This window comes from Solanum tuberosum, unplaced genomic scaffold, assembly GCF_000226075.1.
Source record: "Solanum tuberosum cultivar DM 1-3 516 R44 unplaced genomic scaffold, SolTub_3.0 scf00048, whole genome shotgun sequence".
Classification (NCBI taxonomy): domain Eukaryota; kingdom Viridiplantae; phylum Streptophyta; class Magnoliopsida; order Solanales; family Solanaceae; genus Solanum; species Solanum tuberosum.
In genome coordinates this window covers 62743-89151 of record NW_006238976.1, presented here as the reverse complement: position 1 = coordinate 89151, position 26409 = coordinate 62743, and the positions used below count along the sequence as shown (strand labels likewise).

General features: G+C 35.4%; 6 protein-coding genes across 7 annotated transcripts; 3 read left to right on the top strand and 3 right to left on the bottom strand.

Moving 5' to 3' along the window:
• Positions 1-1014: 1014 nt before the first annotated feature.
• LOC102582708 (uncharacterized) lies at positions 1015-6088 on the bottom strand. Its single transcript, XM_006343699.2, has 6 exons — positions 5625-6088; positions 3847-4006; positions 3569-3745; positions 3402-3485; positions 1974-2055; positions 1015-1747 (listed from the first exon to the last, which is right to left on the bottom strand). The coding sequence occupies exons 1-6, from the start codon at positions 5912-5914 to the stop codon at positions 1311-1313; spliced, it is 1230 nt and encodes a 409-aa protein (XP_006343761.1). The 5' UTR covers positions 5915-6088; the 3' UTR covers positions 1015-1310.
• A 1371-nt stretch (positions 6089-7459) lies between these two features.
• On the bottom strand, positions 7460-11156 carry LOC102606167 (beta-1,6-galactosyltransferase GALT31A). Its single transcript, XM_015307105.1, is given in 11 exon segments — positions 7460-7939; positions 8137-8161; positions 8163-8247; positions 8354-8479; positions 8562-8649; positions 9105-9225; positions 9828-9900; positions 10000-10063; positions 10144-10346; positions 10483-10734; positions 11050-11156. Coding segments are annotated over 10 exon segments (1008 nt in total). The 5' UTR covers positions 10557-10734; positions 11050-11156; the 3' UTR covers positions 7460-7790.
• Positions 11157-13846: 2690 nt separating this feature from the next.
• On the top strand, positions 13847-16622 carry LOC102582361 (50S ribosomal protein L11). Its single transcript, XM_006343698.2, has 4 exons — positions 13847-14167; positions 14239-14411; positions 14498-14561; positions 16233-16622. The coding sequence occupies exons 1-4, from the start codon at positions 13963-13965 to the stop codon at positions 16442-16444; spliced, it is 654 nt and encodes a 217-aa protein (XP_006343760.1). The 5' UTR covers positions 13847-13962; the 3' UTR covers positions 16445-16622.
• Positions 16623-17161: 539 nt separating this feature from the next.
• On the top strand, positions 17162-18350 carry LOC102582039 (photosynthetic NDH subunit of subcomplex B 3, chloroplastic). 2 transcript variants are annotated; one of them, XM_015307104.1, is made up of 6 exons: positions 17162-17446; positions 17523-17633; positions 17715-17771; positions 17845-17907; positions 17996-18058; positions 18130-18350. In XM_015307104.1, exons 1-6 carry the CDS (start codon positions 17246-17248, stop codon positions 18247-18249), a joined length of 615 nt encoding a protein of 204 aa, XP_015162590.1. In that variant the 5' UTR covers positions 17162-17245; the 3' UTR covers positions 18250-18350. The 2 variants fall into 2 exon arrangements, with proteins under 2 accessions (XP_015162590.1, XP_006343759.1); XM_006343697.2 differs by having other exon boundaries at positions 17164-17446; positions 18139-18314.
• Positions 18351-19201: 851 nt separating this feature from the next.
• LOC102581709 (soluble inorganic pyrophosphatase-like) lies at positions 19202-21062 on the top strand. The gene is made up of 8 exons (XM_006343696.2): positions 19202-19572; positions 19663-19691; positions 19937-20002; positions 20082-20189; positions 20279-20344; positions 20432-20552; positions 20637-20718; positions 20839-21062. Exons 1-8 carry the CDS (start codon positions 19470-19472, stop codon positions 20879-20881), a joined length of 618 nt encoding a protein of 205 aa, XP_006343758.1. The 5' UTR covers positions 19202-19469; the 3' UTR covers positions 20882-21062.
• A 674-nt stretch (positions 21063-21736) lies between these two features.
• LOC102581379 (mitochondrial import inner membrane translocase subunit Tim13) lies at positions 21737-24691 on the bottom strand. Its single transcript, XM_006343695.2, has 2 exons — positions 24489-24691; positions 21737-22137 (listed from the first exon to the last, which is right to left on the bottom strand). Exons 1-2 carry the CDS (start codon positions 24600-24602, stop codon positions 21991-21993), a joined length of 261 nt encoding a protein of 86 aa, XP_006343757.1. The 5' UTR covers positions 24603-24691; the 3' UTR covers positions 21737-21990.
• Positions 24692-26409: the final 1718 nt, after the last annotated feature.

The following is a 26409-nucleotide window of genomic DNA, read 5'->3' as shown; positions in this document are numbered from 1 at the left end:
CCATCCCCTACCCCTACCAAACCCCCACCCCCTATCCCAAAAAAATGTAAAAACAAGTTTCATTTTTTTTTTTTAAAAAAAGACTTTCTTACTATCCCACCCTTTATCACTATTTTTGTTTGTTTGTGTGAATGCACATCTTTTATCCATTTAACTACCCGCTCTTAAATGAGTATTATTCATTTTTACCCATTTTTAAATGAGTTGGATATCCAACCCATTTTTAAATGAGTTGGATATCCAACCCATTTAAAATGGATAAATATGAGCGGATACCCATATTAATTACTCATTTTGGGTTCATTTCCCGGCTGGTTTGTGCTGAATTCTTGGGGCATAAGGATAAAGGTCAGCCTTCAACCACAAGAAGAAACATCTTCTCACCCAACACAAATAAATATCCAAGGTTAATTGCAATCAAATGATTTTTCTTTTTCTTTATTTATTTATACGTAACAAAGACAATGTATTTCTCCATCATATTTCATTTAAATTTTCTTTCTTACTTCTTCCACTCATTTGATTCAGGCAACAACTATATAGTATATATCCCCCGCCTTTAAAAACTTTCTATTATTTACACAACTAGAAAATAAAATTGCAAACAGTTCAAGTGATTCTACGATCATAACAATTTTTTTTAATGCTACTTCAAAGTTTATTAGAGCTTCCACTTCAACAGAGTAGACCAATATATCCAGGATTAGGTGACCTGATACAAGCATATATGAGGCATGCCCATCATATCGGCACTTGACACGGTAACTTCAGATGGGAGGCAAACAATATAATGGAAAGGCCATCCCATTTTACCGGTATCTTCAACTAATTCACCTACTATATTTGCCTCTGCTAGGATTTGAATTTGAAATCTCGCAATTCTCAAACTCACCACACATTTGGTGAGAAAGGCCGGCCACCATTCCATTTATGAGCCATAAACTTGTTTCAGAGAATGCTCGAGAAAAAGAAGATGCTCACTCCATTAATAAATAAATAAACAAAACAACTTCCTCGAACAACTACTGTAAAATATAGAAAGACAAAAAAGTTAATAAAAGAATCAGCTTTGCTTTTTATTTGAAGCATGAGATATTCAGTGACACCAGAATTTCAACGAATACATGTATAGTATAATCTGGATTCTCTTGAACAGTGCAGCTCGACAGAAGGAAGACAACATAATACAACTCTAGCAGCTCTTCACAGGATCTAGCTCGCCTAACTCTTCACAGTGGCTACCTTACCTTGCTGCCAAAGTATGGGTCAAATGATGTTTATATAAAATGCCTCGACATACTAGAGCAGTTTCACAACCTTTTCCCAATCCCTGCAAACCTTCTAGCAACTCCAAATATAACTGCTTTTGTCAGGAGTCCACGATCAAGACTACAAGCAAGGGCAATTGCCCCACCAACAACTAAGAACCTCGGTATGTTCCTCCCTGCAGGCTTCTCCGGTGAATCCTCAGGCTCAATCTCAGAAAGATTGGTTTCGCTCCCCATTGATCTGAGATTCTCAATATCAACTTTGGTGTTGACTTGCGCCATGAAAGCACATCGTGAAATTGGGTCTCCAGACGCTCTATGTTTCTGGTATGCACGTAAACCAGGGTCAATCTTCCTCACAGCTCCCCACATACCTTGCCTTACCCCGAGTTTTGCAATTTCCCAAGGTATACCCATGTCTTCATAATGAAATAGTAATACTTCACAGGCAGTCATCCGACCATCTCTCTTGGATTCAGCTGTTCATGCAAAAGAAATTAAAAGGCAATTTAGATGTCTAGTCATAAAATAACTCTTCTCAGTGATTGAAATGTAACATCTCCAGTTTCAGTCTTAATACTAACATTTCCTATCATGATCCATAGGACAACTACATTTGATGGTTGATCGTCATAATTGGTTCAGTAAATTCCATAATTTTATTGGAAGTTGAGCAATCAAGCTAGCAATATCACTTCAAATTACCTGCGCGGATGAACCAACTTGAATAGTAGAGATCAACACGTCTTGGTTTGTTGCGACGGAGCACAGAAGAGCATGGTACACTCTGAACAATGTAAAAATCAAGATTATTCAAGATTTAAGCAAAATGATGTAACATTGGAGAGTATAAAGTGAGTGAAGGCAGCTAAAAAAAATAAAACAGGAAGCACCGTCAGGTGTCGACCAATATCAGGTCAACCCAGTTTTGATATTTTATTCTATTGAAGTAACACGACACATACGTAGACACAGACAATGAAAAACATGAGGTAGGTTCTCCCACTAGGATACCTGCAATTTAATCTTGGGTCTTCCCCTCTTCTACAGGTAAACATTCCTCCTTTGAATGCTAGTTATGAAGTATCTTAACTATTCAAATGCAAATCTGACAGGAAATATCCAACTCCAGTCAACTAATAGTAAGTACCTTAGAGAAGGCTTGACTTTGAAGATAGTAATCTAAGAGCGGAGGCTCGACTCAGATGGTCACCATAAGTAGTATGAAATGGCTGGTTGAGATAAACATTGGTAGATCATATAAACAATTTATTTGTTAGATCCTGATGATAACCATGAAGGTAGGAAGGAATAGGGCTTGTGTGCAATATATACAAGGTATTGAGTGATTCCTCATCATCACCAGAGAATCCCTATTTAAGTATTTCACACAGCCCCCATGGACGACTATGGGACGTGACTAGGATGAAGAAAGTTTCATTGAGGGAGAAGGTTCATTCATGTATCTCCATAAGTTACTAGGGTAATGAAGCCTTAGACTGCTCGCTGCAGTCTTGTTCACTGCTACTTTTGAAGGGAACACACATCAAATCCATTTTTGCCTTTCTGACCGTTAATGAGTACAAATTAACACATGCACAGCATAGTCTATTCCAAAAATCTCAAAAAAAAAAAGAGATGCCAAAAGCAGGGGAGGAAAATGGTTTGACAAGAAGTTACTGCACTCTCTTCAATTTGACTTGAATACTTGTACTCCAATTTCTCTGTACTCTACTTAGATAACAGAAAACATATCTTAGCTTATCACCCTTCAGTTCACAACTAATATACTAAGTGCAAAAGAAACACATCTGAAAGAGGAGGACCCTCTTAAGCTGGTTTGGTACAACTAACTCCACTTCTTTGAGTTCTACTCAGATAATAAAAATGTAAATTAGCTCATCAGGTTCACAACTAATCTACAATGTCTAAAAGTATGACACCCTTAAATTTTATTCGTCAATTTCTATCTCTGATTATCTGGCTTTCACTCATATAAGAGATATCAAGTTAGATAACACATGGCATGCCATGTTGAAAAACATTATTTATGATAGCGAAGTGTACACTTGTTTGACATCCACAATTGGCACATACTACTTGTGCACTTATGACAAGCCTTCATTCTCTTACCTTTGTGACGCAGTAGTATGTCCGCCCTGACTCCCAAATTCGACGGCCTATAATGTACTCTCTATCACTGCAAAAGAAGGGAAACTGGACCAGAATGATTTTGGTTAGTCATACTTCAATTAGGCAATCCAAGAGTATGCACAAGTGAAGACAGAGCACTATAATACCTTACGCACCCATTGAACCACCATGGTTCCAGTGGTAGGACACTCTTCCAATGTTTCAGCATGTATAAGCATGTCATCCCACTTCAATCGAAATTCATCATCCCAGAAGAAATCCCTCAACATTTCTGGAGTGGCATCCTCATATACAGTTCTGCTACGATATTGTGGAGGTCCAGTCTAGCATGACATTAAAATGTAATCCAATTAAGGGAAAGTGCAAAATAATTAAATCCCTCCTATCATTACACATACTATAAGGCCAGGAGAGAGAAATCTACCTCGGGATCTCTACGCCAAGCCTGATAGGACATATTTGGGGTAGAACGATCCATCATCTGAATCCAAGCAGGTCCTCCATCTTGCTCTTCAACTAATCCGTCTAAGTAACAAAGGTCTGCATCAGTTACTACTGATTTTTTGGCTTCCAGCTGCAATGAACTGATAACAGCAGATTAAATAATTATTGGTGTCAAGGATTTGTGTATCTACTGTTGACACCCAATTTTGACCCTCCACAATTTAATTAATTTTCGAGCTTCTTCAATTTCAAACAATTTGAAATAATTGTTTTCGAAAATAAAAAATACTTTTGAAATCATTTTCAAGGCCATGTTGCCATTTCCCTATAAAATACATATTCATATACTTGCTACTTTTAATAAAGATTAGGAAAATTTGTTTTACCAAAATTGTGTTTTAGTGTGTGTTTTATTTCCATAAACTAATTTGTGATTTGATTGGTATAGTTGATCTTTTATTTCAAAATAATTATTTTTATCTTGTTGAAGTTAAGAAGCTTAAATAATTAGTTAAATTTATGATTTATCTCCTTCCCGCTTTATCAAATTCGGTTTAATATTGAATCTAAGTTTGATTTGATAAAATATAGAAACCAAACAACCTGCTCCTTTCTTTCTTCCTTTTAAGACCATACATTTGGCCCATTATGAAACACCCAGCCAAACTCCAATTCAACCCAGACCCCTCACTCTTTCTTCTCGCTCACAACACGCGCCAACAACGCTCAACCAGACGAACCCAGCCCTAAATCCTCATTTCGCCACCTCAATGTCCCCTTTTCTCCTTCAATTCGTACACTCCGCGTGCTTAGCACGAGCTCGAGGATGCCTAGAAGCTTCCAACCAAACGACTCCCAAATGATATAGCTCTTGTTGGTTAAAGTTGGTGCAAGAATGCTTTTAACTATGCCTTCCACACTTATTTGCTGATTAAAATTGCGATTATGTTGACTTCTATTTTTGCATATGAGGCAAATGTATTAGGATTGGAAGTTGTACTCCTTGTTTCCTTTTTTCCCTCTTTACGTTGGCAGACTTAATTTGCATTATTAAATGTTGTTTGAGTTTGTTTACATGTTAAATTCGTCTCAGCTCCCTTCTTGATTAGTTACTAATTCTTTTTCTTTGTTTTCTTTGCATGCACTCTCCCATTTGAGTCCATTGGACTCCACCATCTCTTGCATATTCCTCTCTTCGAGTCAACCACCACCAAGTCGCGAAAGGGAAGCAAATATTATTGGGTTAAAACTCAAAAACCAGCAGCAGCTGAAACAGGTAGCGGCAGTCCCAAAGGGACTCATTGTTTACTGTGATTACTCAACTTTTTATCTAACTTAGATGAATTCCCGGGAGATTTTTAATGACCTTTCTTTCACTATTTTGTTACAAGTACTTCAATTTTCAAAACCCATTTTAGTTAAGGCAAACTTAAGCTTGTAGAATAACTTCATGTTCTTTCATAGTTATTAAAAAGTTTTAATCCACGTTAATGAATTTGAACTAACCATTTGATTCAATATCTTTAACTCGGATATATAGATTATTAAGTTTTAAAAAAATTCAACTTCTAAATTTAGTACAAATTAATATCTATTCATTTTTATAAAGATTTTCATAAGTAACCCAATTTCTTTTATAAAAATAGCCAAATGTTTTATCCTCAACTGCATGTTAGCGGATCGTGTTGTTTTAAATTAGTTTTCAAAAATAGGTAACATCTATGTAAAGGAGAATATGAGCAAGACTTTGGAACAAACCTGGAGGTAGAGGATGAAATGGAGGGCGGGGAGTGAGTTTCCTTGATCCAAGAGGGAACTTGCAATTTGAGAGTTGAAAAGCCAAAAGACAGGTTTTGGAGAGCAGGAACATGTGTTGTAGGTACAGAATCAATGGCAAGATTAGCCCACTTGGGCTTCCATGACCATCCAACCAAGACCCCAACAAGAACAGCAATCCAGATGGGTGCCATAAACATCCCCAGCTCTAATATTACCTCCCCAAAAGTTGGTCTTTGTAAAATCTCAAGCAAAGCCGCTACCAAACCCATAATAAAAAAGAAGAAACAACCCCCGATTCAATCGTTAAAAAGGTATATAAACTTTCAGCACGGCGAAGAGTCGAGGGTTTCAAAAAAAAAAAAAAAAAAGAAGACGAAGAAGAAGAAGATAGAGAAAGATAAAGATAAATAAAAACAACCCTAAAGATAGATAGATAGCAGGAAAGAAAGAGTTATATTTTTTACTTAAATAAATGGAAGATAAAAGGAATAGATTTAGGGAAAAGAGGATAAGGATGTAGAGGTAGAGAAACGTGTTAGCCGATTGCTGGTAGGGCCTCTTTTCATTTTTGCTCCTCAGGATTTTAGTTTTTATGTTCGACCAGGGAATAACAATTGCTTCTGGTGGTTGTGCTTTTCAAATAGCCCGGAATACAAAGTGATGAATTGTAATTTTATATTGTGATATTTTTTATTAGAAAAACAAGTGGTGCTTATATAAGTTTTATTATTTAAGTTTGTGTTGGAAAAAAAATGTGTGTATTCAGGTTTTGTTTGACATAGGAGTATGGGGTTGGTTAAATACTTAAAAGTCAAGTCTTGGAGTAGTAGTATCACCGCGTTTACATCTCTCGTTCAAACCATTTGACTAAGGCTCTTTTCTCTTTTATTTGTCTTTTGACCATCAACTTTGTACCACTAATATCATTCCTACTTTATGGAAAATTACTATTTGGCATTGGGATTCCGGATTAGTATACATAAAGATTATAATAAAATAATTTCAAGTTGAATTACATAAGGTGAAATATCTCATGATTAAGTTTATGATAAAATATTTAATTTTAAAATATCTCACCTTACTCGCATATTCCTAACCAGTGATGTCAACTCAATTGGCTTCGTTTTTGTTTTTATTTTTCTCTATACTATTGGTAGGTTGGTGAATGGTGAGTCCTTATCATAAAAGAGTGAGAAATAGTGTTACCACAAAATTCTCACGTTTAACACAATTTGGATGTTTAGTGATCGTGGGTCTCTTCTTCATAAGTAAAGTCCCTAGAGATAAGCAAATCGAATAGTGTTTTCATTAGTATGCGCACCAACACAATCAAAAAAGGTTTTTTCTTTTTTCATAAATTAAAAACGTTTCTTTTTGGAAGTGAATAATATATCACCCTTATTGGATTTATTTTTATACATGAGGAAGATGTGTATAAGCAGAGGGAAGCTTGTGGACAAGCTTGAGTGATAATTTGTAGGAATTCAGAAGAGGCAACATAAAATAGTGGAAATTTATATTTTGCAAGTGATAGAGTTTAGAGATAAAAAAAAATACAACTACTATTGTATATGAGTATTAATTAAATGTGGATAGAAGATTAAAGAGTTTGGATGAAACTTTTAACATGGTTTAAGGTCAAATTCAAAAGGAAACCAAGTTGACAAATTAACATGGTTTATCTCCGACCAAACCTAACTCTTGACAACATGGAAACAGTGGTCGGCGCATGTGGTAAATAGTCTTGTTTGTTATTTGGACACGACAATTACATGTACAATTATTGGAGTAATCTACATGGACCCATTTTCTTCTTCTAATGCAGTGTGGATCCATAAACATGTCATTCATCATTTTCACTTCAATCATAGCAAATTTTGCAACCTAATAATTATTGCAATTTAATTTCCATCCCTTTCACTAACATGTTGAACATGCATATTCCGTCCACTCAATTTTATCATCAATCAATTAACGGTAGTAACATATTTCGCCCTTCACCAGCTTTGGAACATCAATTTTCTGCCCAACTAATAAACTTCCAATTAAGTTAGTATTTCAAGTCAAAAATTGGGCCATCACATCCCTACGATTGGAGTAACAACGAAAAGAATTGAACTGCACAATGCATATGATCATAAATTTTCAGAAACTAGTACGCCATATTGCTCCATTTCCCTCTCCACATCGCTGGTGGACCTCTTCCATCCTTTCCACTGATTTACAACTTCCACTACAGTTCCAATCGAACGATGCAGCACAAATGTTCCCAGCTTGGGCCTTCCACTCGCAATCTTTCAATTAAGAGGCCAAATAATCAAATGAGTAAAATTCTGTGTTGGAATTTTCATGCCATAATATATACCTAAGGACTACTTGGCTACACTAAATTATTAACAACTTGTTTGAGTTATAGACTAGCAATGTCAACAATCATCAACTCTCGTACCAGAAACCAGTACATCACATAGAGTATTCGAGTAAATCTTACCTGGAGGTGTTCCACAGCACAAACTCCCGTTCATCAATATGTTCAACATCAAGCCCAATAAACCAAAAACCAAGAGAAACATCTTCATTTGCATACCTATGTAGAATGTGTCTGACCACAAATTCTTTATGAATAAATAGTACATGTCACAAGTAAAGCACATGGATATGCAATAAACAGAAACCTTGAGAAAAAATCTATCAAGAGAGAGGTGTACCCATTGATTGATATGTAGGTAGCCAAATCCTTGGAGATCGCATATATTTGTCCAGTTGCATGCCTAAAATACTTATTTCCCTCCTCACCAAATTTTCAGTATTCGGGTTCATGGTACTTCACTCCTCTGCACAAAAAGTATGTCATACTTGAAAATTTTGAACCTTGAAGTACAACTGTAGAAGCTCATTATGGGTCTAGAATCTTACTTCTGTGAAAGAACGGGTCCAGATTTCATGCAACCCACGTACACACAAGGTTTAGATCGATGACGGTCTAACAATGAACCTACAACACCTGTGACAAAATATGGAATTAGTACATATTCATCCCTCTCCTACTTAGTGTTGGGAGGATGCATTATTAATTGACTAGCTTAATGCTTAATATAGACCTACAATAATTCTCCTCTTTTATCTGTGCAAGGGACTAGCACTGTGAGCAACATACACAGGCAATACTAATTTAGCTGCAAATAAGTTCTAGTCATATTTGTACGTCTACTTAGGTCCAATATTTGCTAGGACTCAAATCTTTAATAGAGAATTAAATGCAAGTAGAAATGTAGAGAACCTAAATTTATAAATATTGGATCGAGCATGCTTAAATGGAGCAACATGGATAATGAAACATCTTATAGGCAGTATGAATTAGCTCAATCTTGTGTAGTTCTTGTTGTACTCTCCTAATTAGTGTGGACTCACTATTGCTCAGCATTCAGATAAAAGGAGTTTGAATGAGCTTGTACTAACCCAGATTGACACGCACATCATCGTCAACTTTAATAAAGAAGTCAGCATCCCATTTTGCTGCTGCAGTTGAAAAGTATATTTGAGTCTTAGAGGACAGCTCATGATATCCCTCCACATGATTCTGCAAGGCAAGATGTCTTTATCATGTAGTAAAATGCTCAGTCAACAAAATCCAACTAAAGAGTTATGGCACACTATTGTTCTCTCTTCTATCTTGATTAAACTTAAAACCTTAATGGCATATTGTAGATGATAGACTTGAAAGTAGTAAGACATATTCCATTGTGAAGATCATGCATACAGATGGGCAAAGGACACAGGAGGACAGAAGATAAAGAAAAAAATGTGTACTGTTTTTTTTTTTTTTTTATCAGTGAGAAGAGTGTTTTATGATAAACATTAACTGCATGCTAGATCAATGGACATCTCTTTTTACAGCCATATATATAGAGACACTCATACATGTTAAGCATATTCATTAATAAATGCATAAACTATTACAAGAATGTATAAACAGTAGATGTCAATGCCATACATTTTTTTTTCCAGGAAGGTGAAAGATTGTCATTTTCATATTTACACAATTGAAAGGTTCGCTGTTAACTTATTTTGGAAAGGGGCAGTAAAATGTAACTCAAGTTATCTTGCTAATAGACAAACACGAAAGCATGAAATGGAATAAGATAAAGAGTACATGGCGTGCACTAAGAACAACAAACTTACCAGTCAAAAAAAATCATTATGTTGTGCATCCTCAGCATCTATAGCACGATCCAAGACTCCACCTGGGGTTGCACTGGACATCATCACAATACATTATTAATATGAAAAGAGAACAGTGACTGCATAACAAAAATCCTTTCTAAGAATCATTCAATCTCCAATGTCAATTTACCTGTGCCCTATTACAAACCGTATGATAATGCCCTTCTCATTTTCCAACTTTCTTAGATCCTCCCCTATACGGTTAATCAAAGCAATGTTATCCAACAATATTTCTTGGTTTAAGAAAATTTCCATACACGTTTGGTAATCAAACCTTGAGGCATCCAAGTTTCCCTAATTGAATCCCTGCGTTTTCTGCTGCTGAAAGCAGTAATGATTCCCATTACATAGAAAACCTTAGGGCGGTTATTCAAAGGCTCAATTATTGGTTTCCTACCAACAACAGCTATTTCTTCATTTTGTGCTTTAGCAGCAGCGAGCTTCATTTCCAAAGAAGAAATGGCTTTGTCCAATTCCCTAAAAGTTTTGTGAACACAATGATATTGGATTATTACGTAGAATCAAAGATGAGATTCAAAACTTAATTCTCCTTTTAATGAATATAATCACTAGCTTGGAACCTGTATATTGAAGGGAGGGCACAGAAAGTTACATGATTACATCGTGTGTTTTAGAAACTTTGAAGAGAAAATCTCCTGCTACCAGAGAAGTATCCTGTATCAACATCAACCACACCAGGAATCAGTTTATCTACTTATTTTGTGTAACTATGAGGCCAAAAAGGTCACATTCCAGCTGACTTGCCTTTTTCTCGCACTCAAGAACAGGATGAAGTTCCTGTGACATATGTTCCACAGATATAGCATCGTTCACTGTTCTAACAGAACCAGGCACTGTCAATAACCTAAGAAAAAGTAACTCAACGTGTTGTCAAAGGCATACTAGATGTTGCAAGAAACTAACATATAATTTTAACAATACACATGGAATACGACTATGTAGCAATACTCTTAATGCCAAAACTATGTAAGATGTTGATTCAATGGCGTCTGCAGCTAATTACCAATACTGACATTCAATTCACGCATACTACATAAAATCTGTAGAGGTCGGTGCCCCATAATTTACCTATAAATTTGCCCCAGCTTTATTGTCTATATTATACTAGTAAAAAGACATGAACATGTCGCTTGTCACACTCACAGTAGTAAAATAGTACCTGTTGACAACAAAAACACCTAAGCAGAAGCTCGCAATGCAGAGCAGAGAGACCCATCTAGCGCCCTTGTAAGGTGGTGACCTTCCTACCTTCAAACCCATTTTCCTTTTCCTTTCCAATCCACTAAACAAATAAACTAAACTTGTTTTTTTTTTTCCAAATTGAAATGAGAGTCAGAAGCACACGCGCTATCATTACCATACCATGCTAAAATTGGGAACGCACTAGATTTTCAAACAACACAGTGGGGACTAAGTTTGCAAATACAGGAGACTTCATGCCCTCTGCTTAATACCACCACAATTTCAAATTTTAAACAACAAACATAAAAAATAAAAAATAAAGTTTTCATCTTTTCTTTTTGTACTTCTTTAATTAATTATGATCACAACCATCTCATCTAAAAAAAATTAAACTATTAAAAAAATATTTTTTTATTATTTAATTATATTTTCAATATCATCTATTTTTAAATAAATATTACTAGAAAGTAGTTCTCCTAGTATTTATGAATAAAATAATTATCCACTCAAACATATCAATGGCCTAAAGTCAAATTTGAACAAAGATTCTAGAAATGAGTCGGTGCCCCTTTAGCTTAACTTAGTTTTAGGTGTTTTTTACTTTTAAGCATTTTTAGTTGACCATGCAGCAACTTCCAAAATGAAAAGTACACGAGTGGAATTATCGAGGATTACCGCCTAATAAAGAAGAAGAAGAAGAAGAAGCATCATCAATTTCTTCATCTTCAGCCTGAGTTTTTGTCTTTACACAACAACTTATATATGTGTCATCAATTTCTTCATCTTCAGCTTGAGTTTTTGTCTTTACACAACGACTTATATATATGTCATGTCACAATAACCTGCCCTTTTCTTTTTGAGTCCAATTATTTTTATATTATATTTATATATGAGTTTCATATATTCTTCTATTGCTAAAAGTAAAACAAAATACTTGGAATGGGAAGAATAATTGAATATGAAAGTATTTTAAATTAAGTATATTGGTGGAACAACTCAAATAAGATAGAAAATTCAGTGATTCAGTGAAAGCCCAACAAATCGAACATTGAATCACACAAAAACAAAATATTATTCAACAAACTAGATATCCTGTTCTTTCTTGTAATGTTTTGTTTGAGAGGATCAAAGAGATGAATCTCTCTATTGAAGAAGAGAAATTGTCAGTAACTACCAATTGCCTGAACTATTGTACGCTCTCTCCACTTATAAAAAGTAGCAATAGTTTTGAGTTACAACTTCCTGTAAATTTATCTCATTTAAACAAGACTAGATTAATTACGTGTGATATAACCATTCAATCAAATTTAGCATCAGTCAAAAATATTTGAACTTCTGCATTTGCAAACCATATTAAATATCAGACGAAGAGGGGTGATGTTTGACCTTCACATGGCCTTCAGAGGTGACTGTCCAACCTTTTGTCCAAATCGAGTAAACTCGAATTGTTTTTAGGAAAAATTACACAAGAAGGCAAACATGTGATGAATTTATGATTAACTACTATAGTTCAAAATAATTACAGTTCGCAACTATAGGTAGGGTTTTACATCAAATTTTTCTCTCCTCTCTCCTACCAGTGCCCCCTCCTCTCTCGATCTCGCTCGCCTATTTCCTCATAATATATAGCTAAATACAATAGTTTTTGATACAACTGTATTCATTTTGATACAAATCAGTTGTATCAACTGTATTCGTGATACAACATGTATTCAACTCTCTCTCTTCAAGATGTCGCTCGCCTCTCTCCCCCCTCTCAAAGTCTCGCTTGCCTCTCTCTTCCCCCAAACATATATCTATAATTTGCAATTTAGCGAACTATAGTTGTGGATCTCTATAATTAAGTATAAACTATAGTCATTTTTGAAAGTTTTCCAAAAAAAAAGAAGGAAAAATTACATAAATACACAACTCAAGATATCATAATCTCTAAAATTTCTTACCATTTAAAAAAATTACAAAAATTTCCTCTCGGATACATGTTTATCCCCTCTAGGATACATCCCCCCCTCTGGATACATCTCTCCCATTAAGTAATATATCATTTGTAATGTATCGTACAACCCAGAAATGTATCCGAGAGTAATGAAAAATCTGAGATTTTTGTAATTGGAGAAACTTCTGAAATAAGATGTAATTAACCAAATATATGAGATTTATGTAAAATGCCAAAAACAATTACCTAAATACACAACTTATTTTACCATATTCTCTAAAAAAATCAACCATTTGAAAAAATCACAAAAAATCCTACTATCTCCTATTCTTGGATACATCACTTTACGCGATGTATCGGTCGGATACATCACTTCATATGATGTATCGATCGGATACATCACTTCACATGATGTATCAATCAGATACATCACTTTACGTGATGTATCGAGACGTACGCAATGTATCAGGACATTGAGTGATGTATCGAGACGTTGAATGATGTATTTGAAATCGAGACGCAATGTATTAGAATGTTAAGCGATGTATCCGAAATTGGGACACGATCTATCGGGACACTTTTGGGTGTATACGCATTCCACCAAATTTAAGAAATTTGTGTAATTTAAAAAGGAATAGAGATAGGATGTAATTAGCTCATTTGCATGAAATTCCCATAAAATATTATGAAATGGGTACTAGTTAAGTGACAAGCCCAAAAACATATGTTTGTGCACTTGGTTCTGAATTAAGCCCTTTCTTGGGCCTTGTATGTTGTTGTAGTGCAAAAGTATCATGGGGCCCTGTATAAGACCCAGCCCAGAGGCTCAAATAGGAAACTGGCTAGAGATAGGAGACGGTGCCGAGTGTTATCCACTTCTTTCTCGTTCCGATTTCTTATTCTTTCTTCTTCTTCTTGTATCAGAAAAAAGAAAGAAAAGAAAAGAAAAGAAAAATGGCGTCTTTATCGAGTTGTAATCATCCAGGGAAACTCTGTTCCTCGTTTTCACCTTCATCCCTTAAGTTGTCTTGGGTCCAACGGGTGTCGGTTCAGTTCATTCACACCCACAGCCACACTTGTTCCCTTCCTTGTGCTCCAAGGGCTCTCACTGTCATTTCCATGGCCCCCCCTAAGCCTGGTGGTGGTAAAGCCAAGAAAGGTATTATTTTCATTTTGCTTGTTTAGTTTGGGGTTTCAATCTTTTTACTGATGGGTTGCATTTTGTTACAGTCACTGGTATTATAAAGTTAGCTCTCGAGGCAGGGAAGGCAACCCCTGCTCCACCCGTGGGTCCGGCCTTGGGTTCCAAAGGTGTTAACATCATGGCATTCTGTAAGGATTACAATGCCAGAACTGCTGACAAAGCTGGTTATGTTATTCCTGTCGAAATCACCGTCTATGATGTCAGTTCTTCATTTTTATTGTCAATTAATTCAAACATGATTAAAGTCTTACTAGTATCTCATTGTGCTTCTTCCTTCTCTTCCAGGATAGAAGCTTCACTTTTATCTTGAAGACCCCACCTGCTTCTGTTTTGCTGCTCAAGGCTGCAGGTATTTGGAATTTTTACCTTTAACTGCTAAAAATGTGAAGGTTTAGTTTAGAGGCAAGTCAGGAAAACTAAATGATTCATTTAGAGTTAGTGGAAGAGATACCATTTAGCTTGAACATCAACGACACAAGAATGTATTTGATTTACTGATTGATGTACGATGCTCAAGGTCACAGAGTTTGGAGTTGGCTACCTTGGTGCTGAATCAATGTGCAATATCAAGCTAGTTTTGGATGAGGACATCATATCCTGGCCTATTACTACCACACCCTTGCTTGTTGTTCCAACATCAGTTACCATAACTGTATGATACATATGACCCATGGGTCTCTTACAAGGGCAACTAGCCGACCTGTCTCCCAGAATTCCATAAATATTTGCTTGCAGTTTGAGATCAAGAAATTCATAACATCCTCTTTAGCTCTATAGACTTATAGAGTACTTATAAAAGAAAGGTCTTTAGTCTATAGACATTAAAATTTATGACAGCAAGGAAGATGAAGGGTTAAGCACCTCCCTATGCACTTCCTAAACAATAGACACCCTTGAAGACAACCACTTGATATACTACCCCATGATCTTGGCTTGAATCAGGAACTAGAACTAGTTCATGGCTGATATTAGTTAAGCGCCTCACTGTGCACTTTCTAAACAAAAGACGCCTGTGAAGACTACAACTCGATATACTATCCAACGATCTTGGCTTGAATTGGGTATTAGAACAGGATACTTTAGAGTCTTGTTTATGAAGATTTTCCCTCCTTCCATGATATTTTTTGTAGTAGGACGTAGACATGTAAAATTACCGAAAAACTAAACTGAAAACTCCCTTTTTTTTTATTTTCCATGTTGCTCTGCTAGATGGTTGGGCAGAAAGGGAGAAAGAAAAAAAAGAAATATTGAAATCTGAATTAGAAAAACAGTTGACTCTCTTTCTCTCTGGGTGGAGAATGACAGAGACCCGTCATAAATATATATGCTCTGACTGTGGTTTTCTACTCATAGACTATAGTTCTATGCTCATCCAAATTAAGCAGTAGATTTAAACATTTCGTGTTTGGATTGGCAAAATCATTACTGAAGTAACCCATCCCATTGGGAATCATAAGAATGCATCACACTATTTGGGCATGCTGTCCTTGCTTCACCAAACTATAAAACTAATGAAATGAACTCCTTCGTTATTGTATAAGCACTGTTTTTTGGGTTACAGTTGATTATAACAACATGAAAGGTAATTTTTAAAGTAGATAACAGTGAGTGAAATAAATTTGCTCAAAAAGTAGAATCATTAGCTTGTTCTACTAGATGTTTATGCATACTGCTGTTATCCCCCTTCTTTGGTATATGGGGTCAAACCCCCTGTTTTATTCAGGGGAAAATGCCAGCACTGACTTAGTGCTTGATCATCTTGATGAATAAGATCTTTGCTTATCCCACAATAAAAAGTGTAATTTCACAATTTGGAAATCAGGTGTTCGATCAAAATAGTACACCTTGTAGATGTGAATGTGAACTTGTGCTGGAGTTTAGCTTTTTATGGTGCAGTTACTCTATCTTTGCTATAGCCTGGATGTTATATGTTGTGGTGCATACAAAAGTTTGGATAGTTTTGGTTAGTTTCCAAAGATGTAAATATGTATGTATGATTAATTATTTTATCACTTTGTAGGAGTGGAAAAGGGCTCGAAGGACCCACAGAGGGAGAAAGTGGGAAAAATAACTATTGATCAATTGAAGATAATTGCTCAAGAGAAGCTGCCGGATCTTAATTGTTCTACGATTGAATCTGCAATGAGGATTATAGCTGGCACTGCAGCAAATATGGGAATTGACATTGACCCTCCGATTCTTGAACCTAAAAAGAAAGAGCTTGTGTACTAGTTGTGCCTTTTCTATTTCCATGTAATGTATCCCTGTATTAGAAGCAAAAAAATTTGGAAGAGAAGTAGATTGACTGCAGAAAGAGGATCTCCCCGTGTACCTTCGAATCTTTGTGTCTCTGTCTTTGGACTCTTCATTCCTTAATTATTTTGAATATATGATGAATGCCTAAGACACACTCTCAAGTGCAAGATGCCAATCCAACTTTTCGTCCAAGTGCCATAAATTGAAGAAGAAACATTAGTCTGCTTGAATTGTTTTCAACTACACCATTTATCAAGAGAAGATGGCACAAACATTTACTACTAAGAAAGCCTATACATTTCTTCAAAAGAAAGGACTGATTGATGCACACTTTAGTTTTTTTTTTCTTTTCAATCCTAACTTCAAATGTGTGTTGTTAAAAATTTCACGTATGCATTGAAAATAGACTAATATAACCTTTGATTGTTTAAGTTTCAGTAGAGAGAATGAAATATACAAAGCAGAGTCATTGTTACCCAACCTATGTTTTAGAGTCATTCTTTCTACATTAAGAAGAAGAAGAAAAAAGTAGACTCTACTTAAAAACGTTTGTATGTATAGGTTGGGTCATAGGTTTGGGGGCAGAGAGATCCTAAAAGCCAACATGTCTGGCTGGAAACGTTTGTATAGTGAGTGGGCCTTGGATGTTTGGGTCCATATATAGTTGGTTGGGATCCATCAGGAATGGATAATAAGTAAGATAAGGAGAGCCACCCACAACATTTATATTGTGAAGCTAGCTCCCTGGCAGTGGCAGTAGCAGTAGGAGAAATTAAAATGAAAGCAATTGAAATATACTGGTATGGGGGCTTAGCCGCTTCCACTCTATCACAATCATCATCGTGTATTTCCAAGGTTCATCAGAGGTGCCTGCGTTTCAACCGAACAAAAATCAAAGCAGTTGCAAGTAGTGAGAGATCGAGAGAAGCAGTAGCACATGAGGAGGAAGAGGCTTGTGTGAAGTTTGCCTTTGTCAGCGTGAGTAGTCTAATTCATCATGAGTTAATATATGAGTAGTCCCATTACCATTAATAAGTACTCGTAATTCGTTCAGTCAGTATTCCTACCAGATGGAACACCAGATGTGCAGCTAAGGAAAGCATGTGGTGGCCAAAAACTTAGAGACATAATGCTCGATGCTAATGTCGAGTTGTATGGACCTTATGTATGTACTAGAGTATTTCTTATCATCTCATCCAGTTACTTATGTATATATATATATAATTATTACTCCTATATATTTAAGGCAAGACCTTTGCTCAATTGTGGGGGAGGAGGAACTTGTGCCACATGTTTGGTTGAGGTGAGTGTGAACATTTGGTTTACTGCCCTAAATTAAACTTGATTAGCATATCTAACATCGACATCAATTATAGGTGGTTGAAGGAAAGGAGCTACTCAATCCTCGCACAGACAAGGAGAATGAAAATTTAAAACGGGTATAATATATATACGAGCAAGTCATGAATATATATATATATATATATATATAGTACTGCTGTTAATTTGTATATATATAATTTTCAGCATCCAAAGAATTGGAGGCTTGCTTGTCAGGCAATAGTTGGTAAACCTGATTCAAGAGGCATGGTACGTATGGATCGAATTTTATATAACGTCTTAATTAATCTCCAACTGTTCGTCTATTGACCAGTAATCAGTTTGTACAGATGACCATTCAGCAACTTCCGGAATGGAAAGCACACGAGTGGAATTATAGAGGATTACCGCCTAATGAAGAAGAAGCAGCAGCAGCATCAATTTCTTCATCTTCAGCCTGAGTTTTTATATTTACACAACACTTATATATATGTCATGTCACAATAACCTGCTCTTTTCTTTTTGAGTCCAATTATTTTTATATACATTTATATATGAGCTTCGTATATTCTTCTATTTGCTAAAAGTAAAACAAAATACTTGGAATGGGAAGAATAATTGAATATGCCATCAAAAGAACTGCCTCAAATTGTGTTGGAATTGAAATAATAGGGCGTCATGCTAAAGATAAAAATTTGATCAATTGACCTATGCTTATATAAAAAAAGTTTTTAAAATTAAGTATAATGGTGGAAAAACTCAAATTAGATAGAATATGCAGTGAAAGTCTAACAAATCGAACATTGAATCACACGGAAACAAAATATTATTCAACAAACTAGATATAATGTGTTTGTTTGGGAGGATCTAAGAGATGAACCTCTCTATTGAAGAATAGAAATCTCAACCATTGCACGCTCTCTCCACTTATAAAAAGTCGCAATAATTTTGAGTTACAACTTCCTGTAAATTTATCTCATTTAAAGGATCAGTTTAATTACGTGTGATATAATCGTTCAATCAATTTTAGCATCAATCAAAAATATTTGAACTTTTGCCTTTGCAAGCCATATTAAATATCAGACGAAGACGGATGATGTTTAACCTTCACAAGGCCTTCAGAGGCGACTGTTCAACCTGTTGTCCAAATCGAGTAAACTTAAATTTTTTTAGGAAATATTACACAACAAGGCAAACATGTGATGTATTTATGATTAACCACTATAGTTCAAAATAATTATAAGTAGGGTTTTATAGCAACTATAGTCATTTTTGCAAACAAGTAGACATATACTTGTTTTATCTACTTAAAAACGTTTGTATGTATAGGTTTGGGGGCAGAGAGATCCTAAAAGTCAACATGTGTACGCGTTATAGACCTGGACAATTAATTAAAATGTAAGATGTGGAGTTTGGTTTATTTATTATTCATTTTAGTTTGTAGGTTAGGTGAATTAGAAAATTCAGGAAAAGGAGGGAGGGAGGGCCTTCAATATTGAGGAAAAGGAATCGGACAACAATATTACTAGTTTCCTTGTCGCGTGGAAAGCTGTCTTGTTTCACCTAATACCTAGGGCTCTGTGCTATTATATACACCCACCATTTCTCCTCCATCATCACATATATATATGGTTTGTTCATATTCATCTATCTACAAGTTGTTGTCAGTTTGCACGTAAAAATGAGTGATGAACAAAGACACGCCCCTCGTTTGAATGAGAGGATCCTCTCATCATTGTCAAGGAGGTCTGTCGCCGCTCACCCTTGGCACGATCTCGAGATAGGTAGGTACCTTCTCTTTTCATTCATAACACTATTGCCGCAATTGTACATTACATATTCTCATCATTCCTTAATTCCCTGTTGCTGTGTAGGACCTGAAGCTCCAAATGTTTTCAATGTTGTAAGTACAATTGTTTTTTGATTAATTACTCTTGATTATGATGGGAGGATTCCTTGGGAACAATGTTAAAGAATGACAAAAGTCCCACATCGGTGGTTAATGAGATGGGTGGACTCCTTATAAGGCTTGGGCAATCCTCCTCCCTTTGAGCTAGCTTTTGGGGTGTGAGTTAGGCCTAAGACCTAATTTAACAAACAACAAGTCCTATCAGATTAAACTCAGGCTGCATTGCATTATCCTTACAGGTCATTGAGATATCAAAAGGCAGTAAAGTCAAATACGAGCTTGATAAGAAAACTGGTCTCATTAAGGCATGACCTCAAACTCCTAATTAAGTAATGTGAATCTCTTGTGTGTTCCGATATCTACTCAATCTCCATCTATTTTCAGGTTGATCGCGTCCTCTACTCATCAATGGTGTACCCCCAGAACTATGGCTTCATTCCTCGGACTTTATGTGAAGATAATGACCCCATGGATGTACTAGTGCTCATGCAGGTAATGGGATGCATGATTGCCTTCCCATACAATACAATTAATAGCATTTTATCCGGTTCAATTGAATTGAGAAATTGTTTCATCAACAGGAGCCTGTCCTCCCAGGCTGTTTCCTTCGAGCTAGGGCCATAGGTTTAATGCCTATGATTGATCAGGTTAATTCCCCTATATCGCTGCCTGCAGGTTAAACTTTATTGTTTCCTATCTGATAAAAGGACTAAATTTCTAATTCATCAATCCAGGGAGAGAAGGATGATAAGATAATAGCAGTGTGTGCTGACGATCCAGAATATCGCCACTACACTGATATTAACCAGCTTGCTCCTCACCGTCTGGCAGAAATCCGCCGCTTTTTTGAAGACTGTATCCTCCCTCATCATAAATTAATTGATTTGCTTCATTTCTAGCAAATTCTCTTTAAGTAAAATTTTCTTAATTTGTCACTAGACAAGAAGCTTGAGAACAAGGAGGTTGCTGTTAATGAGTTTCTGCCTCCAAGCACTGCTGTCCAAGCCATCCAATACTCGATGTACTTTTTGTGCTGGATTAATTGTGAATGCATACATACACTCGTTGATAATATAGTAATTTGAGCTAATTAATGTTGTCTTTGAAAGATTTTAACATTTGCGTTTTTACTTCCGTGCAGGGACCTTTATGCCGAATACATATTACAGACACTGAGAAAGTAATCTACCATTGCAAGTCGTTTAAATGACTTAGCCACCCTGGCAACTTTTATGTTATGATGCAGCCAGATTGTTGTGTTTTTCTTTCATAAGAATTTTCCTTGTATTTGTTGTCACGCAGAGGAGGTGTGAAATTCTATAGCGAAATTAACACATTACATTATCACTCAGTTCAGTACTTGAATCAAACTGCTTCTTGTAGTCTATTGTGTTGAAACTTCAAGTACCAATTGTTGAGACTAGTCTATTAGCATGTTGAATCCTATGGGGTTGTGGTTGATCCTCACCAAAGATGAATCAAGATATATATTCTATTGGTTCAACCTATAAAATTCTTAACAGTTGTATTTTCAAAATTACAAGTTTATACATATACTATTCATTGTAATTTTGATAATTTTCTACATATATTTATGTTCTGCTTTTTTTTTTTTTTTTGGTTTCCCACTCGGTATCCCGTAACCTCAACTAAATCCGAATTCGCGCCGGGGGGTAAAGCACTCCCTAACAAAGGCAACTCCGTACCCTAGGGGGCTCGAACCCGAGACCTCTTGGTTAAGGATGAAGGAGTATTTATCACTCCACCACAACCCTTGTTGGTCTTTCCAAGTATTATACTAGTACACAGTATGGTTAATCCTAATTATTTCCAAACATAAACTACTAAGTACACAATATGTAGATAAAACACTCCCAATAGGTGCGCTCAAGTATAATTAGGGCCCAGATAACACTTTGCTCCAGATGCAGGAAATTATACAGCATGTACCGAGGCCTAAGTTTTTCTTTTATGACATCTGCATGCACTCATGGTTTCCTCAAACCTACTAAAGAACTTATGCATGAAAGCATGTCAACTCCGTATACCATAGGGCAAAGTGCAATATTGCCCTTGTTAACCTTAATGGTAGTACGCTATAGATAAACAATTTGGCTGTCCATCCACAAGAGACAAAAGTATTAATGAAGAACATCGTTTACAAAATACTTGTAGAAAACCTTCTTTAAAACATTGGAAAATAACAAAGGGTATCAAAAGTTAATAATAATTAAAGAGATGCATTCCAGCATTTACCGAGCAAGCAAGCCTTGAGATCTATGCAACTACAGTTTCAGCGTTGACTGAAGAGAGCTTTGCTAATTATACCAGTGGCCTCAATATAACGATCAACACACCTTGAGATGCAACTACCTTCACTTCCACTTAGACTGCTCCCTGGTTTGGTGATACACTTGTCAAAGCATTTGTCCCTCACCGTCTGAGATAATTGAAGAAGGGTTAGTATTTTATCTTCTGCAACGATTTACAGCCACCCAAAACATGCTGAACTTGCATACATCACAAGTTGCAGCATCTTATTTATACAATGACAGTAACTCAATCTACTTCTCCAGAAGATGTTTCAAGCAGTCCATAACAAATTATGTATGATGCATTCAAATAATCAAGGTACCATTGTTAAGTGATTCCAATCTGAAGTAAACCCATGATTGAAAAATGCAGATCTATCAGTGAAGCAGAAAAGTATCCACATCAAGAACACAAGCAAACCTTTAAATAAAGGTTGCAGGCAAAGTTCCAAGCACTAACTTGAAACAAACTATAATGTCAGTTATTGAAGTGCCATCTACAGTTTAACAGTCTCACCAAATAAATGACAGTTAACAAACCAAATGACTTGATTGTGAAATCGGAATATCAAAGAAACTAGGATGGTAACAAGTCATATGAGATTACAGAGTACAACACGGTAAGAGTATGGTAAATGAATTGACTGGCCAGCTTCAGATTCTCATTAAGAAAAATACTAATCTCTCACGGTGTCACTAATTGCTTGAGAAGCTATTCCTCCCCTGCTGAAATAATGAAAGGAACCTCGAAAGGCTACACATGGCTTAAGTTTCTTGTATCATAAGATTGAATGCCATAACTCTTATTTGTATTTTACTTTTTATTGGTGTTGTCGAGAAATCTGCTCAGATGAGATATTTTAAAAGATGTCATGGATGACCAAAATTTGAAACTACCAAATGCCAGTTCCATCAATCAATATTGTCATAATTATATATTAGCTCAAGTACCTAAAGACAAGACAATGCTAATTCATACTTCCTCGGTCCCAAAATATCTATGCTACCCGACTTGTGCAATTATTAAGAAAAGAAAATTGAATTGTTACCCACGACACATTATATTTTCCTCATCCAAAAGGGAAGTGGATCTGGGAAGTCAAACCACTGCAGATTTCCCACTCTCCTATCAATTAAATCTACTGTCAGGTGCATACAGTTGGTTAAAAGATAGGATTTATTAATGGAACAATTGATTAATTGAACAACTGTGCTTTTCATCAAACCTGAATAAGGGTAGAACTGAATTCTAAGATGGGTGAGCCATTGCATTTTGTATAATCCTACTATTCCTCAATCCCAACAAGTTGGTCTAAAAAATCTACAATTTCTGCAAATCAATGCTGACTTAACCAAGCAAACTAAAAAGAAAAAAAGACATGTCAAGTGTCTACTAACTTAGTGATCAATTAAGTGGGGAGGGGGAGAACCATGAGATCTTAGGTTCAAATCCTAGAAGAGACAAATTAAGCTAGGTAATTTCTAATCATCTGACTTAACCTTGGTAGACAAAGTCACCAGTTCATGTGTTGGTGAGAGGTACAAGGTACTTGTGAAAGAGTGAGAGATTTAGTGAACTTTTTGGTCTAGAGAACCTCAATTTTACCTTGAAATGAACAAAATGAGCCAAATGAAAACAACAATTTCATTTAGCTGACTCCAAACTAGTTCGACTAGGTATAAATTGATGAGAGGGAGTTGCTCGGATGGTAAGCGTCCCTCACTTCCAACCCGAAGGTTGCGAGTTTGAGTCACCAAGGGAGCAAAAAGGGGTGGGAGCTCCTAGGGAGGGCCAAAAAAAAGAAAGACTAGGTATAAATTATAAAGTAGTAGCAATCCATATTTACAGTTAATTATTAAAGGGAGAAAAGTGCAAATGGACCAAAGGGAAGAATAAGTTAAATATTTTTGGAATACTAGGACTGACAGATTGTAATGCAGATTTCAGTCATCCTAAGATATTGGATCATCTTGCACATTCACAAAATTACACAACATTCCTAAATGGTAATATGCTCATGAAGGAAACTGGAAATTGTTATTTGAAAAAAATAATGGAAATATGTATACTTATTCAAAAATATTTTGACATAAGCAGACAATTGGTACATGGAAAGCATACAATCAAACTCTGCATAGACTCTGGTCTTTCCTAGCATACAATTCAGATGGTTTACGAAGCACTGTCCTGAATACTGCAGAAAAAAATTAAAGGTGTTGGATGCATCCTAAAACCAAATGCATAGGAATAATTAAAGCTTATAGCAAGGAAAGACTTAAATACCAAAAGTATCTTATTTTGCTAGTTAAGGTAGTATCTTTCGGACATAAGATCAGTAATTACCCAGCAACTAATTGCTCAAAAACAGGTGACAAATTTGTAAAAGCGCGGTATCACAGTTTCAAAATATAGCGATGAATGTAAAAAACAAATATGCATGACATAGAAAAGGAGATGAAAATAGATATCAGATCAAACCTCGAGAAATTGCTCAGCGTATGCCTGTTCAAGCTGAGTTTTGACCTGGTCCATTATGTCATTCGTCGAGAATTGGGACGATGCTCCACTTGGCGGCGACGAAAAAGAATCCATATCCCCTTCCACTCTATTCTCTCCTGATGATTCTAAAACCCTAGATTAGCATGTCTGCGGAAGCTAAAACCCCTCTCGCCGCCCACCTCAAATTACACCTTTACCCTCGTAGCTTTTTATTTTTTTCGAGAATTACTAGTAAAGTTTGTTTTTGTATGATTTAAAATCATTTATAGTACTTAAATAATAATTTTAAATACAAATTTGAACAAAATTCTAATTATGAGGTAATATAGTAAGGGTAAATTACGTGAATTAGCAAATATTACTAGTGTATTATTTAATATAACAATAAGCTCATATAATTATAAACCATGGTGATAGTTTAATGAAATTTGCTATGAAGAATCTCATGTATTTATATAAACTTTATTTGTATATATTTATACTTTTGTATACGAATTAATAATTTTGTTATTATACTGTACATATTTATACATATTTATGTATATACAAACTTCCGTTTCTAGTGGTTGGTTCTATATATTTTTTTTAATTTTGATTGTACATTTTTTTCTCTATATATTATCACCCACAATACTTTATACAAATCAATCGTTATAGTTCCTTGTAATCGTAGATAATTAGTTTCAGTGATGTAATTATATGGTTGGACGGGATGTTAGAATGATTAGAGTGAATATTGCGTTTAACAATTAAACGGGTTAGTAGGGTTAGTATCAATGTACTTTTGATCGAGTTGAATACATCTATATGGCATAATTAAACTCTTCCAGCAAAATGATATGCAAACAATTTTATGTTAGTAACGTGAAGGTCTATGTTAAATTTTTTTAATTGTTTGCGGCAGTACTGTTACTTTTCTTAGTTATGCATACATGTTCTGTTCTTTGTAAAATTTGGTTGTTCAGACTATTGATGGCTAATTAGTTTTAGGCCTTGATCAAAGAGCATTGTTTCACTGATGACAAATATGTAGAAAAATAATTATATTTTTATGAATGGTGGGGGTTGCAACCCTCATTATTTTTTAAGTATTAAATCTATATACTAGAGGTTGTGGTCGCTGAACTTCAGAAGTAGTTTCCTAAGAATCAATTTGTGGTGGTTTAAACGATTGAAAATTAACCCCCGCTAATTGATTACAGGGGTCAGACAAAAACTTAAATTAATTGTAGCAGATTTTACGGTGGGAGTTGTTGAAACCTCTGTAACAACCACATTGCGAGGGTTCTTAACCCCATAGTATGTAAAATTAACCCTCACTATTTAGACTTTTTTTTAATGACATTATACATAAAAAGTGTGAGCGAGAGAGTAGAGAGGCGAGTAAAATTTGGAAGCGAGAGGAAAGATATTAGAGAGTGAAATATTGTCTACAAAATATATATATAATTTTAAAGTAACTATAATATTTTTTATAAAATAATAAATAATAACATATATGAATGGACGTATGAACAATTGGTATTGCATCCTTGTGGTAGCTTTTTACTTGAATTCTTGTTGACTCAACTGTTTAAATGCCTTACAAGCATAAACAGACACTTCTTTTTATAACTAGATAATGTTGCCCGTGCTATGCACGGGCCCAATAATATAAATGGTATATTTTGGGGCTAATAACCGAGTTTTTGAAGCTATTGTTTGCGTAGATAAAGGAATAAGTTTTTTTATCACAAACATGTACTTTCTTTGACGCTATTTAAGGCATAATAAGACTACCCACATACAACATTTTTGAAATATTTTATGTTGTCAATTATCATGATTTATAGTATTTTTACGATAGATTCACTTCAAGAATCAATGGAATTTTTTGTATTTTTTTTCAAAACATATTTTA